Source organism: Delphinapterus leucas, chromosome 6, assembly GCF_059928025.1.
Source record: "Delphinapterus leucas isolate spDelLeu-1000000601 "Yukka" chromosome 6, BTC_Dleu_Yukka2, whole genome shotgun sequence".
In the NCBI taxonomy this organism is placed as follows: domain Eukaryota; kingdom Metazoa; phylum Chordata; class Mammalia; order Artiodactyla; family Monodontidae; genus Delphinapterus; species Delphinapterus leucas.
Window position 1 is genome coordinate 77,765,553 of NC_143134.1, and position 14,744 is coordinate 77,780,296.

Sequence of the window (14,744 nt, forward strand, 5' to 3'; positions counted from 1 at the left end):
TAGTAAAGTACTTTGTGCACATACTGTAGGGAAGGAATGCTGACCTAGAATCAACTTTAGCAACCACCCAGTCCCAGTTCCATTTTCACAAACAAGGATAAGGATGCTGAGTCCCACCTGCATTGACCATAGTCTCTTGATTCCTAATCCAGGACTCTTTCCACCAAGCCATGCCACACTGCCATTTTTAGCTACTTGGCTTGAGTACTTAATTTTCTCCCCCTGTACAACTGGAAGTAAATCAAAGAGATTCATTTATTTTAGGTATGAGAAAAACTGGAATTGGAGTTGTTTGTGGGTGGACACAAGGCCCAAAACATTGGCCTCAGGTGAAGAGAGGAACTTTGGGGTCGAGATTAGCCTCCACTGGTGGGGCCCCCATAATTCTGTAAGACATGCTTTCAGAACATGAGGTTAGGACAAATTCTTCAGCCCGCGGAAAATGAAAATGAAACTGGTTGGTAAAGTAGGCAGCCCTAACAGACCTGTCACCCTGGCACTAAACTCGTGCCCGTTCAGACCTTGTGGTTACTACAGGTTGAAAAGTTCCAGGGTTTGGCCACAAATAGCCCTAAGAGTTTAAAGGGCAGAGAAAGCAGATAGATGCAACTCTGGGCGTGCCAACTAAAGGAAGGTGGAGGAAGTTGGGGCCCGCGGCAAAAGCGAATTTAATGACCACTTAAAGGTACAGGGATGGAATCCTGAATCCTCCACCTCCTTCCTTCATCTCCCGCCCCCTGGGTGGGTGACGACAGCCAAGGGTTAAAAGAACCGCAGCGTGAACGGTGATTTTGGAAACTCAAAGAGTTAACGTATCAAAAACTAAAGCAGGGGAGGAGAGACTGGAGCCAACTCACGGGAGAAAAAATCCTATTGGCATCGAGGAGGCAGGGAGCCAGCCCCTGGGCGCGGTCTGCAGGGGGCAGGCGATCGCGCGGGGAAGCGGGGGCAGGACGAGGCCGGCGCTGGTGCCGGCTCGGCAGCTGCCCGCAGCCGCAGGGAGTCCTCGCCGCGCCTTCGCCTGGTGCGCCCTCCTTGGGCCGCGGACTCCGCACTGCGCTCCACCGCTGACATGTGTGCCGCCCGGATGCCGCCCCTGGCGCACATCTTCCGAGGGACGTTCGTCCACTCCACCTGGACCTGCCCCATGGAGGTGCTGCGGGATCACCTCCTTGGTGTGAGCGACAGCGGCAAAGTAAGCGGGTGCGGGGTCTTGCGCACCCTGACGGGCGGGCGGACAGGTGGAAGGAAGCTCGCCGCGTGAGCCGCGGAGCCCGGAGTTAGCTCCGTGTGGAGCTGGCGCCGCGGCGCTGGAATTGAACTTGAGCGTTTTGGCTTTGGGAGAACGCCGGGAGAGCCCTGGCACTGGGTTCGTGGGCTGGACTGGGAGTAAAGTGTTCCCAGGTGCTGGGAGCCATGGAGTACGCACACCCACGATTGGTTCGACAGCCGTGCAGGCTGTGGTGGCAGGGAGCGAGGCTGTGCCCTGCCAAATCTTAAGAGATCATTAATAAACTAGCACCGCGCTTCATTCATTTTTGTATCTCAGGAGCCTGACACAGTGCCTGGCACCACCTAGGCGCTCCGTAAATTTGATTGAATTTATTGTGAAAGAAATAACAGAAGAGTCATTTGATCAGTGTTGTTGAGCCCTTTTAGTGCATTGGAATAAGTAAAGAACTGATTTCATTCACCTGATCATTCAGCAAACAATACATGAATGATTCAGACTAGACAACTTGTAATACTAGAAAGGATAGTCTGAGATAAATTACCCACCCAACCCCATCCCCTAGCCATTTGCATCAAAGCAAGCAGTTCCATTTTAAGGTTCAAAATGTCTTCTATGAGAGTATCTTTCACACTTACATTTCCAAAATCAGGATTTCTGCAAACGACATAGGTAACTTGACTGTTCCATACACACCAGTGGTAACTGTATTGGCAGTGGCCTGGCCAGTTTCAGTGAAAGCCATTCCATTTTTAGGAGAAAAATTAAAGATAGAGATGGGTTATTTTTGAGCTTTTCCCCAACTACCGGTTTGGTTAGCATAAGTACACATATTTGGAACTTGCCAGCTTGAAGATACTATTCCTGACTAAAGATGCTTCCGAGTCAGTGACAGTTTTGAATCGTGACTCTTACATTTGGGGATAACTAAACCCTGTTTTCTTTTGGTGCTTAAAAATCTATACTCCCTGTGTATATTCGGGGAGCCTGCTGTTGTGTTTCCAAGGTGATGAAACTCTCAGAGCTCTCCTAAACGGGGAGACTCCAATAAACCCTGAGACTGATGAATTGTTGCCTTGGGTACTTGACCCTCAAGTTTCAGGGATGCCTTAGGCTTGGGACAAGTCCCAAGAAGCAAAGGAAGAGAGACTGCTAAACCAGGGAAAGATTAGAGGTATTTGCTTAATCACAAGGAACTGTTCAAAAATTAGGTTTCTTTTTACAATTTAAATTTTCATTTCCAAAATTTGAATTGGTAGGATAGCAGGTGAGAGAATTGACTAGGGGACTGTCTTTAACCGGTGGAGAGGAGGAAGAAAAGGAAGTAATTTATCTAAAAATTTACCTTTTCTGGGGGTTGTACAGAAGAAGAATAAAAGAGTGTCCTGAACATGAAATTAGTAGTTGAGTCAGGGAGTCTGTTCATAACTAAGGAGCATATTGAAGTTATAAATTTAGAAAAATGCCATTCCCCCACAAGACAAAATGAACTAGGGATCGGATACAAAGGTGAGTTAATCAACTGGATTAGATTTACAGTGTACAGTGTCCTAATCAGTGAAATGGTAACTGTTTTATTGCTCTCCTCCTAAGTGCGAGGCAGTTGATCCCTGACTGTGTGTAAAGGGTGGACATGTCATATATATTTTAAGACTTGATTTCTTTCATTTTGAAAATGGGACTGCCTCACCTTTAGAGTTACTGGGATAAATATATTATTCATTTAAAAATTTTCAAGGTTCTTACAGAAAATTATATTCCCATGAAGTAAATAAATATGCAGTTGATCTTTATATTTTTACTGAGCTCCCAAAGCTGTTCTCAAACCTTGGGATGAATCAGAAACATCTGGGGTGTTTGTTAAAATGCCAGTTCCTGGGTGTCATCTTCAGAGAATCTGAATCTGTAGGCCTGGAGTAGGTCCTAGGAAGTGGCATTCCAACAAAGGTCCCAGGAGATTCGGACACAGGTAGTGGATGGATTACATTTTGGGTAACCTCAGTATATAGGCTGTGTGATGCAACCAGTTATGTGGGGTCTTGGGTGCTCAGTTCTCCGTTTCAAGCCCTGGGCTGGGGTAGCATCTCAGAGAGACAGGACATGATTTCCTCTGTCCTCCCTCTCCCTTCTAGACCTAATCTTTCATTTCATGTAGGCCCAGAGAATGGTAATGATTAACTGCTTTTAGTTCATTAATTAAAACTCATTCAAAATTAGGTTAATTTAAAAAAAATTCTCTAGTCAATATTGGGCATTTTGAATTCAGAGTTAGTTTTTCTACTCAAGTGGCGTGTAGCTTTTTGAAAGAAAAACTCCAGCATGTGTAATTCATTTGCAGATAGATAATTAATTGTGAGACATTGTGTGCTCAAATATTACTAAATTATCTGATTCTTCCAGCAGGGTCAAATTGACTTTAAAGATAGGTAAAGATGTCTTGGGTCTTTTAAGCACACTTAGCTGAAAGCAACAGCAAGGAAGAGAATCGTTTTGGAAGTAGTGCCCTGGGGTAGCAGGAGCAAGTCCTATGGAGACCTAAGTTCAAGTCAGGTCTCCACCACCTACACGTTCAAAGTCCGTGGGTGAGACCTTAACCTCTCTGAGCCTCAGTTTCCTCCCTTGTAGAATCAGATACTTTTGCTAAGTATTAAATGAGATAATGTATGAAAATGCCTGTCACTTAGTGGATACGCAACACATACCATGTTCATTTTGTCCCCTTCCTTCCCTCTGTGCCTAGCAAATCCTTAACCTCTTGCTCACTGTAGCATTTTTGCATATTTCCGCATGGTGGCACCCATGCAGGCCAACAGGTAGAGGAGGAAGCCATGGCCTGGGATGAAATATGTGGGAGGTGGGGGAGGTCACTGGGCCTCTGGTGTGCAGCCTCACTGCTCATGCCATCGACCCTCTGGGGCACAAAGATGCATCTAGGAAGAAAGATCTAAACAGCATTTGCTGCCAGTTCACTAGCACATCATTTTCAGTGTCTCTTTTAGTCTTCAGTGTGATTATTTCGTCTTAAAGTTAGGAAAGTTGAGACTTGAAAAATCATGCATCCAGAGATGGATTTTGAATTAACATGGCCAAAGCCCATATTCTCTGTCTCTCTCTGTCTCTCTCTCTCTCTCACTCACTCACTCACTCACTCACTCTCTCTCTCTCTCTCTCTCTCTCTCTTTAATTGGGTATAGTTGCTTTGCAATGCTATGTCATATTCTGCTGTGGTCACCGCAGAGGATGGAGCTGAGCTCCCTGTGCTATACAGCAAGTTCCCACTAGCTATCTACTTTACACATGGTAGTGTATATATGTCAATCCTAATCTCCCAATTCATCCCACGCCCTTCCCCACCGGTGTCCACACGTCCGTTTTCTACATCTGCATCTCTGTTCCTGCCCTGCAAATTGGTTCATCTGTACCATTTTTCTAGAGTCCACATATATGCATTAATATAAGATATTTGTTTTCCTCTTTCTGACTTACTTTACTCTGTGTGACAGACTGTAGGTCCATCCACATCTCTACAGATGACCCAATTTTGTTCCTTTTTCAGAATGGCCATCATCAAAAAATCTACAAACAATAAATGCTGGAGAGGGTGTGGAGAAAAGGGAACCCTCTCACACTGTTGGTGGGAATGTAAATTGATACAGCTACTATGGAGAAGAGTGCGGCGGTTCCTTAAAAAACTAAAAATAGAACTACCGTATGACCCAGCAATCCCACTACTGAGCATATACCCTGAGAAAACCATAATTCAAAAAGACACATGCACCCCAATGTTCTCTGCAGCTCTGTTTACAATAGGTGGGACATGGAAGCCCATATTCTCTTTACTAGAGTAGCCCACCTCCCTGAGGCACAGTCCCTGACCTCAGTGAACTTGCACTTTTAGCAAGGGAGCTTAGAATTGTACCTGTAATAAAAGTGGATTGATTCCTGAACCAAAGACTGGGCTCCTAGCTGGAGATACGCTGATGAGTGAAATATGCAAACTCTGCCCTGCTCTAGTGAGGTTGATCATCTCGTGATTAACAGAATCTGCTATGACCTGTCAGAACTTGAACTAATCTGGGAGGTAGGGAAGAGCCTTCTAGGTAGAGGGAATAGCCTGTGCAAAGGCCCTGGGGTAGGAAGGAATGAAAACATCAAGGTGGTTAGAATCCAAAGTTCTAGAAGAGGATAACACAATGTAAGTCTGGAGAGGTAGGCAGGGCATAGGGAGTTGGGGGAGGGATTGTGCCATGACCAAATTTTGCATTTTTTTTTTTGAAGATCATTTTAGCTTCAGGATGTAAAGAATGCATTGGAGAGGAGTTAAGTGCAGACAAGGAGATCAGATAGGATCCTGTTGCAGTAGTTTAGGTGAAATGGGATGTGGCTTAGAAGAGAGAGGCGGTGTAATGTATCAATTAAGAAATGAACTCTCAAGAGTACTTCTATCCCTTATTACCTATGTGAATTTGAATAAGTTACTTAACAATTCTATTTCCAAGTTTCCTCATGTATAAAATGATTACTATAATCTACCTCACTGGGCTATTGAAAAGACTAAATGAATTAATAATTGTAAAGTGCATAGAATAATGCCTTGCAGCGTAGCGCATGCCCAGTAAACATCAGCAGTTATTATCAGCAATGGAGATGGAAAGAGGTGGACAGAATTGGTAACTATTTAGGTCAAATTAATTGGATTTGATGATAGGATTAGAAAGATGTTTGTGAATGTATTAAATAGTATGGTGGGATACAAATTGGTTGGTGGTAGGAAAAACTTGATGAAGGAAGCCAAAATTGAACTGGACATTAAAGAACACATAGGACTTGAACACGCAGAAGAGGGTTAAATAGCCCTGGTTAAGGGAAATGAATCAATGTTCTGTAATTTCTAAAACTTCTGGGAGGAGCAAGAGTTGTGTTTCACCTGGGACTGCATCATCATCTTGCTTTACCAGGAGTTATCATAGTCTGAATCACAAAACTTAGTGGTTGTGTGTCATCTTTTCCTTCTGCTTGGCCAGGTGAAGACCCATCTTCCTATAAGCTCAAGACCTCAGAATATCTTATCATTTTGAAGAGGGAATTTGGGATAAGCTATCCCTTCTGAGGCTGCTGAATCAGGGCTTCACTTTCATCAGAAACGTTTTCATGCCCAAGGATCACATTATCATCCTGTAAATTCCCATTTTCTGGAATGCAGATTGCTTTGTTCAAAATGCTCATGGCAGACCCTGTTGGTTACCCACTCACTAGCCATAACCACTTCTTTCTTATTAACACTTTCTGAGTTTGATAGCCTGCAGTATACTTGGCTCATGGATAGATCATGGTGTAAGCCAGTCATAGTAATCATAATCCTGTTTGCTGGATACTTATTTTTCCAGTTTCCTGGTAGCTAAGGGTGGGCAGCGATGACATTCCAGCATTCAGGAAGTCATCTCAGAGGTTTCCGGGAAATATTATTTTCCCTGATAATTAGACACAGACGTGGGAAGAGAAGTCCTTCCTTTTTTGGATACTTTCATGCGAGGAGTGGAGCTGCTGCCACCACTGTTTGAGACTATGAGGAAAAAGTTAAGAGGTTTTCAGAGGCACCAACCTAGTCCCTCTTTGAACATCATTGAATGCATACGTGAATTACATCATTGAGTAGTTAATGGTCCCTGGAGCTGCCTACTACCGTTGACTTCTTTTGCCAGATAATGAAATATCTTTATTATCTACCCTTCTGTCAATTGCAGCTCAAAGCACCTCTAACAATTATACCACTTTTTCAAAGAATCATGTTATTTTTCAAAGGACTGCTAGCTGCCTTCTCCTTTTTCCGTTTCTATCTTATCCTTATTTGCCAAAAATGTCAGTGTCTTTCCAGGCACCCATATCAGTATTCAGGTCCCCCCAGTTATCCCCTGGGGTATCTTTGTGCACACCCCTTTCCATTGTCATTGGCCCTGTCCAGCCTTCCATTGTCTCTTGCCTGAAGTATTACAGGAACCTCCTAACCGTTTTCTCTTCCCCCATTCTAATATCTCTTCCACATTACTGACAGTTACTTTCCTGGAGCATGGGTAGTGTCATATATCTTCTCTTTTGTAACTACCTATGGCTCTCTATTGCCTCTAAGATCCAAATGCCCCAGGAAGATATTTTAGACATGACATTTGGCCCTAACCTGCTTTCCTAATACTTCCTCCTGTTCCATCCTTCTCTCTTGCAAGTAGGAGTAGGATTACCATGAGGTATCCACAAGCTGAGGGATATCTATCCATGCCAACTTCTCACTGTTTCCCGGCACATCATATCTTTTTGCACCTCCACTTTGTTGGTGACATTCCCTAAGCCTGGAATAGTCCTCCTTTATATAATCCCTTTTCCATTCCACCTCTGTCAAAATGAAATCTTGCTTTTCCTCCAAGGCCCAGTTCTGATGTCCCCTTCTTCCCAAAAGCTTCTCTGGTGACCATCCCCCAGTTGAAATAAATTACCTTTTGTTTTTCCATAAAATTTGCATATATATTCAAACCAGTGTTTTCCTGGTGGTTAAGAGCATGGCTTCTGGAGTCAGATTATGTGGATTCAAATCCCAGCTCTGCCACTTACTTGGAAACATTTCCTAACATATTTGAGTCTTGGTACCCTCACTTATAAAATGTGGACAACAGCACCCTGAAGAAGAGGTAAGGCAGATGAGGTAGTGTGTGTAAAGCATTGGCACATAGTAATTGCTCAATAAATACTGGCCATTGTTATTATTTTTCTCTCGCTAAAGTGATTATTTCACTTTTGCCTTTGATTATACTTAGGTTTATAGAATGTTCCCACTCACTGAACTGATTTGAAGTTCTTTGACAAGTGGGAGGTGAACTGGAGAGAAGGTAACGTTTATTAAGTCATAATTTGTGTCAGACACTCTGCCAGATTCTTTATACGTCAACAGTTCTGAGATGAGAACACATCACCATCATCTTCTTCTTCATTATCCCTACTCTACAAATGAGGAAATGGAGGGTCAGCTAGTTAGTTGACTTGACTGCAGTCATGGTGAGTAAGTGGCAAAACCAAGAATCACACCCAAGTCTGTCTAATTTCCAAGGTTTGTGCTCTTTCCAGGAGTTCAGGCTGCCTCCTGTCATGAGGAGTGCTGACACTCTGTTGTCTTTAAGGCTCCTCAACATTGTCTTATTGTTTTAACACAAAGTAGGTGATCAGAAAAGTGTTTTGAAAGTGATGTGTAGTACAAAGACATTTGTGTGTGATGATTAAAAAAAAAGACATTTCTAATTCCAGAGAGTTTTTTTTAAAGCACTATTTGACTTACTCTTCGAGGCCTTGAAGCAACACTGCTGGGCATGACTGGAGTTTGCCACCCTTCTGGTTGTGTAAAGTTGTTTGTTAATTCCTGGAATTTCTTGGCAGTCTGGTTGATTCAGTGCTGTGGCTGTGAGGCAGCATAGGTGTTGGTGTATCTGACACATGGCTGACTGTCTGGGAGCTTCTGACAGGTGCAGAGGTGGTAGGCAGGATCTCCTGCAGGCCTATGGCATGCCCATTCACTTAATGGGCATTGATCTAACTATTTAGGGATAAAGGCCAGGTGGACTTCCCTTACCTGCAAGAAGAGAATCCAATCGGTCATGTGTTTACAACCCCCTTTTTGTAGAAAAGATTTAAGGCAGCTCTAGAGGGCACAGGCAAGTGGTGATGCTTTTATACATTTAAGGGAGAAGAGTCAGTTGTTGACATAAAACAAAGCTAGGAATTAGATTTAAAATGCATCGCGAAATGACCTACACTGTTATTGGCCTCTAACTTTCCTAGGTGCCAGCCATTAAAAGGACACATGTTACCTAGTTGGCAATATCTGTACTAAAAGCAATTGCTCAAGAGAAACACCCCTGTTCTTGATGCTGAGTTCGGATGGGAATTTCTCCTAGATGGACACTGTCTCTTATAATTATGCTTAGCAACTTTACAGTGCAAGGTAGCATTTCATAGGATTGCCTCTCTTGAGCTGAAGATGTGACAGGAAGAAGGGGGTCCATAAAACTATTCTGTAGGGCTGAAGCTCTGGGGAGGGGACAGTGAGAGGTGGTCCAGGTACCCAGGTCTTGGCTGATCTGAAATGTCCTAGAGATAGACTTCAGGATGTCAGAGGGGTGGCAGGACCCCATGTCTTCCAGGTACTCCTAAGAGTGGTCCTTTTGATGGGGTTATGATGAACAGCAAGAGGGAGGAGCCTCATAGTTATTTGGCATAAGCCTGGAGTGCAGTTTGTTTCGTGTTGCCAGTAAAATGCAGAACCACCTACCTTTACTGCTAATCCAGCTTTGTGGATGTTGAGGAGCCTCACAAGAGACTATTCAACAATTTCAAACCCATTTACATCGGTTAGAAATCCATTTCCATGGTGGCCGTGGCTGCCCTTTGTGACCACACGATGCTACACTTGGGTGCTAATCCCAGCCATCTGTCTGCCATTACTATGCTGTTCTGTCCAGGCTGGAAAGGGCTTTCCTCTAGGTCAGCTCAGTGGCAACTCCACACCCCTGTGCTGTTTGTTCTAGAACAACTCATACAGACTGCTGTGGTCACACTGGTCTTAATATTTAGCTTCCCCCTCTAGGGAGGAGAACAATGTGTTATTCTTTCCTGGTGCATCCAAGGCACTAAGAAAACAAAATACAAGAGAAATTCTCAGTGGGTCACTCAAATACTCAGTGGTAAGTTTTAAAAATGAGTTCCATGGTATATTTAAATTCTGATTTTAAAAGTTTGATCAATAAAAATATAAGTAGCACATTTGTTATATTAAGCAGATGTGCATTAAAATACTATAACATGAATAAAAAGGAAATAAATTTTGTGTGTAAGTCATTCTTACATTGCATTGGGTTTCTAGCCCATGACACTGGGTTATAAGCTCGTAGACAGGAGGTACATGGATGGCGCTATTGCTCACGTTAACAACTACGATAATATTGAACATTTATTAGACACTTGTTATGTGCTAGGTTCTGTACTCAGTGCTTTGCAAAGCATAATTCTCCTGACTACTTTATGAGGTGAAACTCTTACCGATTCCTGATTAGGTTCTTTCCCTACCTGGTTATTGTTCACATCAACAAGGTGAAATTACCCTTTTAGCAGCAAACAGAAACTTTATTCATTGGCCAAAGAACGGAGAAGGAGGAGCTCATGCTCTAAAATCACCTTTTCCCCATTACAGGCAAGGCAAAATTCCTATAGAAAAAGGTGAAGGAGGCTAGGGGGCACGGGGATCTTTTATTATCCTGACTTGTGGAAAGGGGTGGTGACTTTCCAGAATGCAGCTCATACCTATTTTCAGCCCTTGTATGGTCCTTCAGTGTCTGGGTCAGAAGTGGGTTTAACCAGTATGGCGCAGGTGGGAAGAGATCTTATTACAATGAGATGGTAATGAGCTGTAGAGAGACCTTTGTCCCAATTTTTAAGTCGGCTAGCTTATGCCAGTTTCTTGTGGTTAAGCCCTCTTGTTCTAATTATGTAAAAACAGCTAGAAGATACAGTCAGTTTTTGGTTTTCTGCAAGTTTGCCTGGAGTAGAGAGTTTACCAGAAGTGGGGCACTTCTTTGCCTCCTTGCCTAAGACAGGTGCACTTTTGCTTTACAGAGACAGTTTAGGTACAGATGAAGGACCCTTGACTTGATCCCCTGGGTGACAAAACTTTTCCTTATTTTATTGACAAGGAAGCTGAGACTCAGAGTGTTAATCCTAACTCTGAAATAAACATCTGATTACTATACATTGGATGACTTCTCTCTCCTAAAGCCACTGTGTAGCTCTTTGTTTTCAGATAGTCAAATGGCAAAGTTATAATAGCGTTTTGTACTTAAATTGTAAATACCAATTTAATCCCTAAGATTAAAGGTGAAGACAGATTCATCTCTTCTGATACATTTTTTTTTTTTTTTTTTTTTTTTTTGCGGTGCGCAGGCCTTTCACTGCTGTGGCCTCTCCTGTTGCGGAGCACAGGCTCCGGACGCGCAGGCACAGTGGCCATGGCTCACAGTTCTAGCCGCTCCGCGGCATGTGGGCTCTTCCCGGACCGGGGCACGAACCCGTGTCCCCTGCATTGGCAGGCGGACTCTCAACCAATGCGCCACCAGGGAAGCCCATGATACATTTTTTAAGACTCAGCAATAGGGAATTTACTGGCAGTCCGGTGGTTAGCACTCTGCACTCTCACTGCCGAGGGCCCAGGTTCAATCCCTCGTTGGGGATCTAAGATCCCACAGCCACAAGGCGTGGACAAAAAAAAAAAAAAAGATTGAGCAATAAATGTTGATCATCTCCCGCCAAATCTTACTTTGACGTTATTTCCTACCTTCGAAAAAGCCTCACCCTTTTCCTTTATGAAAGCATTGTTTCATTGACGTTATTACACTAACTTATTGACTCTAAAGGATAAATTACATTAACTTTATTTTTTTCTTTTTTAAAGTATCTCATATATTTTAAGCATCAAACAATATACTACATGCTGTGTTAGATATTTTATCTATTATCACATTAATACTCTATAATCATATGAGGTAGATTTTTTTTCTCTTATATTGGAGTAGAGTTGATTAACATTAACTTCTAACTGAGATCTGTTTTTCAAAATCTTTTGACTGTTGAAGTTGGTGCCTTTGCTTGTGAAATGGTGATTTGTTTTTCATGAATTAGTTATTCATGCACTGTTACCTGAAACTGTTTCATAATAAATACCCTTCATGCCTTCTCTTCTCATCATGGTTCTGCTCAGGTTGGCATCACCATGAGACCTGCTTCTATAGTCACAATGCTTTTTCTCTTCTCAGCCTGTTACTGGGTTTTAAAAAATTATTTTGACAGAATGAACTTTCCTCAGTAACCTCCACCTGAAAACCCAGCTGTGTTGACCTCAATTTATCAACCAGCTATTGATTCGTGAGTTAAAAAACTTTGAAGGCTAAACAATTATAAGGTAATTCTAATTTAAAGTGAGTCCTTCTAGACTTACATATACTGATATAGGAATTTTAAGAACCCAAAGATTTCCCAATAGTTTAAATGGACAAAAAAGTGTATGACCATACAACACTCTCCATTCACCCACACACTTATATACACACATATAAAACATATTTCTGGAAGGCAGTATTAAAATTAAAAACCTAAATAAGGGCTTCCCTGGTGGCGCAGTGGTTGAGAGTCCGCCTGCCGATGCAGGGGACACGGGTTCGTGCCCCGGTCCAGGAAGATCCCACATGCCGCGGAGCGGCTGGGCCCGTGAGCCATGGCCGCTGAGCCTGTGCATCCGGATCCTGTGCTCCGCAACAGGAGAGGCCGCAACAGTGAGAGGCCCGTGTACCGCAAAAACAAAAACAAAAAACACCCAAATAACAGTTTTGTGGAGTAGGAGTGGAGAAGTGGGGATGTGGAGAAGAATTTTCACGTTCCACTTTATAACTTTCTGCATTATTAGTTTTTGTTTTATAATTTTCCATAAAATTCACCATTTTAAAGTGTACAATTCAGTGTCATTTATCACATTCACAATGTTGTACAACCATCACCACTAACTAGTTCCAGAATATGTTCATCACCCCCAAAGGGAAACCCATTAACCATGAAGCAGTCACTCCCTATCCCTCCCCTCCTTCCCCTGAGCAACCACTAATTTGCTTTCTGTTTCTGTGAATTTGCCTATTCTGGATATTTTATATAGATGGATACATATAATGTGTAACCTTTGTGTCTGGCATTTTTCACTTAATTTAATGTTTTCAAGGCTCACTCACGTTGTGGCATGTGTCAGAACTCCTTTCCTTTTTATGGCTGATTAATAATCCATTGTATAGATATACAACATGGTGTTTATTCATTCATCAGTTGATGGACATTTGAATTGTTTCCGCCTTTTGCCTGTTGTCAACAATGCTACTCTGAACATTCACGTGCAAGTTTTTAAAACCAGTTTTATTGTTTAAAGTGATTTTATGGTTCCACATTGCTTAACTGTGGGATAATTCCTGGCCTAGCCTTGCTAACTGATTGCCCCACCTTTCATATTGTTTATGCCCTTGTGTCTTTGTTTATGCTCCTCCTTCACCTTCCTTCTGCTGGTTGAATGTACCTTAGAAACTAGTTTAGATTTAAACGTTACTTCCTCAATGAGGTCATTGCTGACATTGCTCCCTGCCTTCTGTTTGCAGGCAGAGCTGAACCTGGCTCCTTTGTGCCTCAGTTTCTGCTTGGCATCTCTTTGTGGCTCTTTATTTTGTGAGTCTCTCCTATAACCCAACTTGAAGGCAGGGGCCATGACTTGATCACTTTTGTATTCACGACTCCTAGCACGTGGTAGGTAGGCACTCAGATGAATATTTGTTAGATAAACGGTGCTTAGATTTTTTTTTACTGCAGGATAACCAGGTTGGAAAAGTTCACTTTAGGATCACCAAAATGTACAGCCAACTAAAAATATCTTCCAAATAATTGTTTGAATAAGAACTCTGGGTTTTTCTAATCTGGGTGTTTGATACAATGTACTTGGCCACTGGGAGCTATAATTAGTTTCATGTCCTAGTGAGTAATTAAGAACCCTGGAAGAGTAGATTCTAATTGGAACTCTGAGACCACATAAAGTTTTCAAATGCCTTTAACTTGGACTGTGTTAAGGATCTGGAATAATGTAGATTATATAGGCCTGCTTACTCCCTTTGGTTTTATATTATGGTTTAAGTGTTCACTTCTTCATAAAATGGTAATTTACTTGAAATGTTGCTTGTAAATTGCCACCTACAATTTACAGTCCTGGAACATGGTAGACCCTCCAAAAACAATAGCTCTTATTATCCATCTCCTGCCCCTCACAGTACTTGGTGCTTTAGCACAAAATCAGCATTCAATAAATGCTTCTGAGTAAAAGAATGAACAGAATGGGCTGCTATACTCTGAGAGTACACTATTCCTTTTGACCCTCAAATAGTCCTGGCTGTGTAGGCAGGCAGTAGTTAATCAACATGCTCATCTGGTTGTAGCCAATATCTGTGAAGGTGCAACAGAAGAAGTAATATTGTTAATGCCTTCCAAGAGTGGGACAGATTTTTTTCTTTGTGCTCTTTAACGTGGAAGTTGTTTCCCTCCTGCCATGTGGAGGGTGGTCTTATGTAAGCCCTAACTATTTTCTGAAGTGCAAAACACAGGGAGAAGCCGTTCCGGCTCCCTGGGACATGAACCTTCAGCTCCAAGCATGTGGACTCACTGGCCTGTGGAGTTAGTGCCCTTGGAGCTCATAACAACTGATAATGGCTGATGAAGAGCAAAGACTTAAAGGGGTTCAGGATAAAATTGTGAGCAAAAGGAATGCAGATACTGCCTTATTTGTACTCAGAGTCAATAATCAAATGAGCATGAATAAGTATATGATCTCTACAAAGGAAAAATGCGGAGTGCTATGGAGGTATGAAGCCAGAGGACCTGGCTTATTCTGAGGAGGTGTTTCAAG

The 14,744-nt window shown here is 42.6% G+C and overlaps 1 protein-coding gene across 2 annotated transcripts in view; it reads left to right on the forward strand.

Moving 5' to 3' along the window:
* Positions 1-1,006: 1,006 nt before the first annotated feature.
* The window catches only part of GDA (guanine deaminase), a 131,454-nt gene continuing 117,716 nt past the window's right edge, over positions 1,007-14,744 (forward strand). The window contains exons 1-3 of one of the 2 annotated variants that reach the window (XM_089913308.1): positions 1,007-1,195; positions 4,045-4,157; positions 8,926-8,932. In XM_089913308.1, coding sequence (XP_089769434.1) covers positions 1,073-1,195; positions 4,045-4,157; positions 8,926-8,932 — 243 coding nt within the window. In that variant the 5' untranslated portion in view covers positions 1,007-1,072. The remainder of the gene's footprint in view (positions 1,196-4,044; positions 4,158-8,925; positions 8,933-14,744) is intronic. The other variant, XM_089913309.1, reaches the window with a different exon arrangement.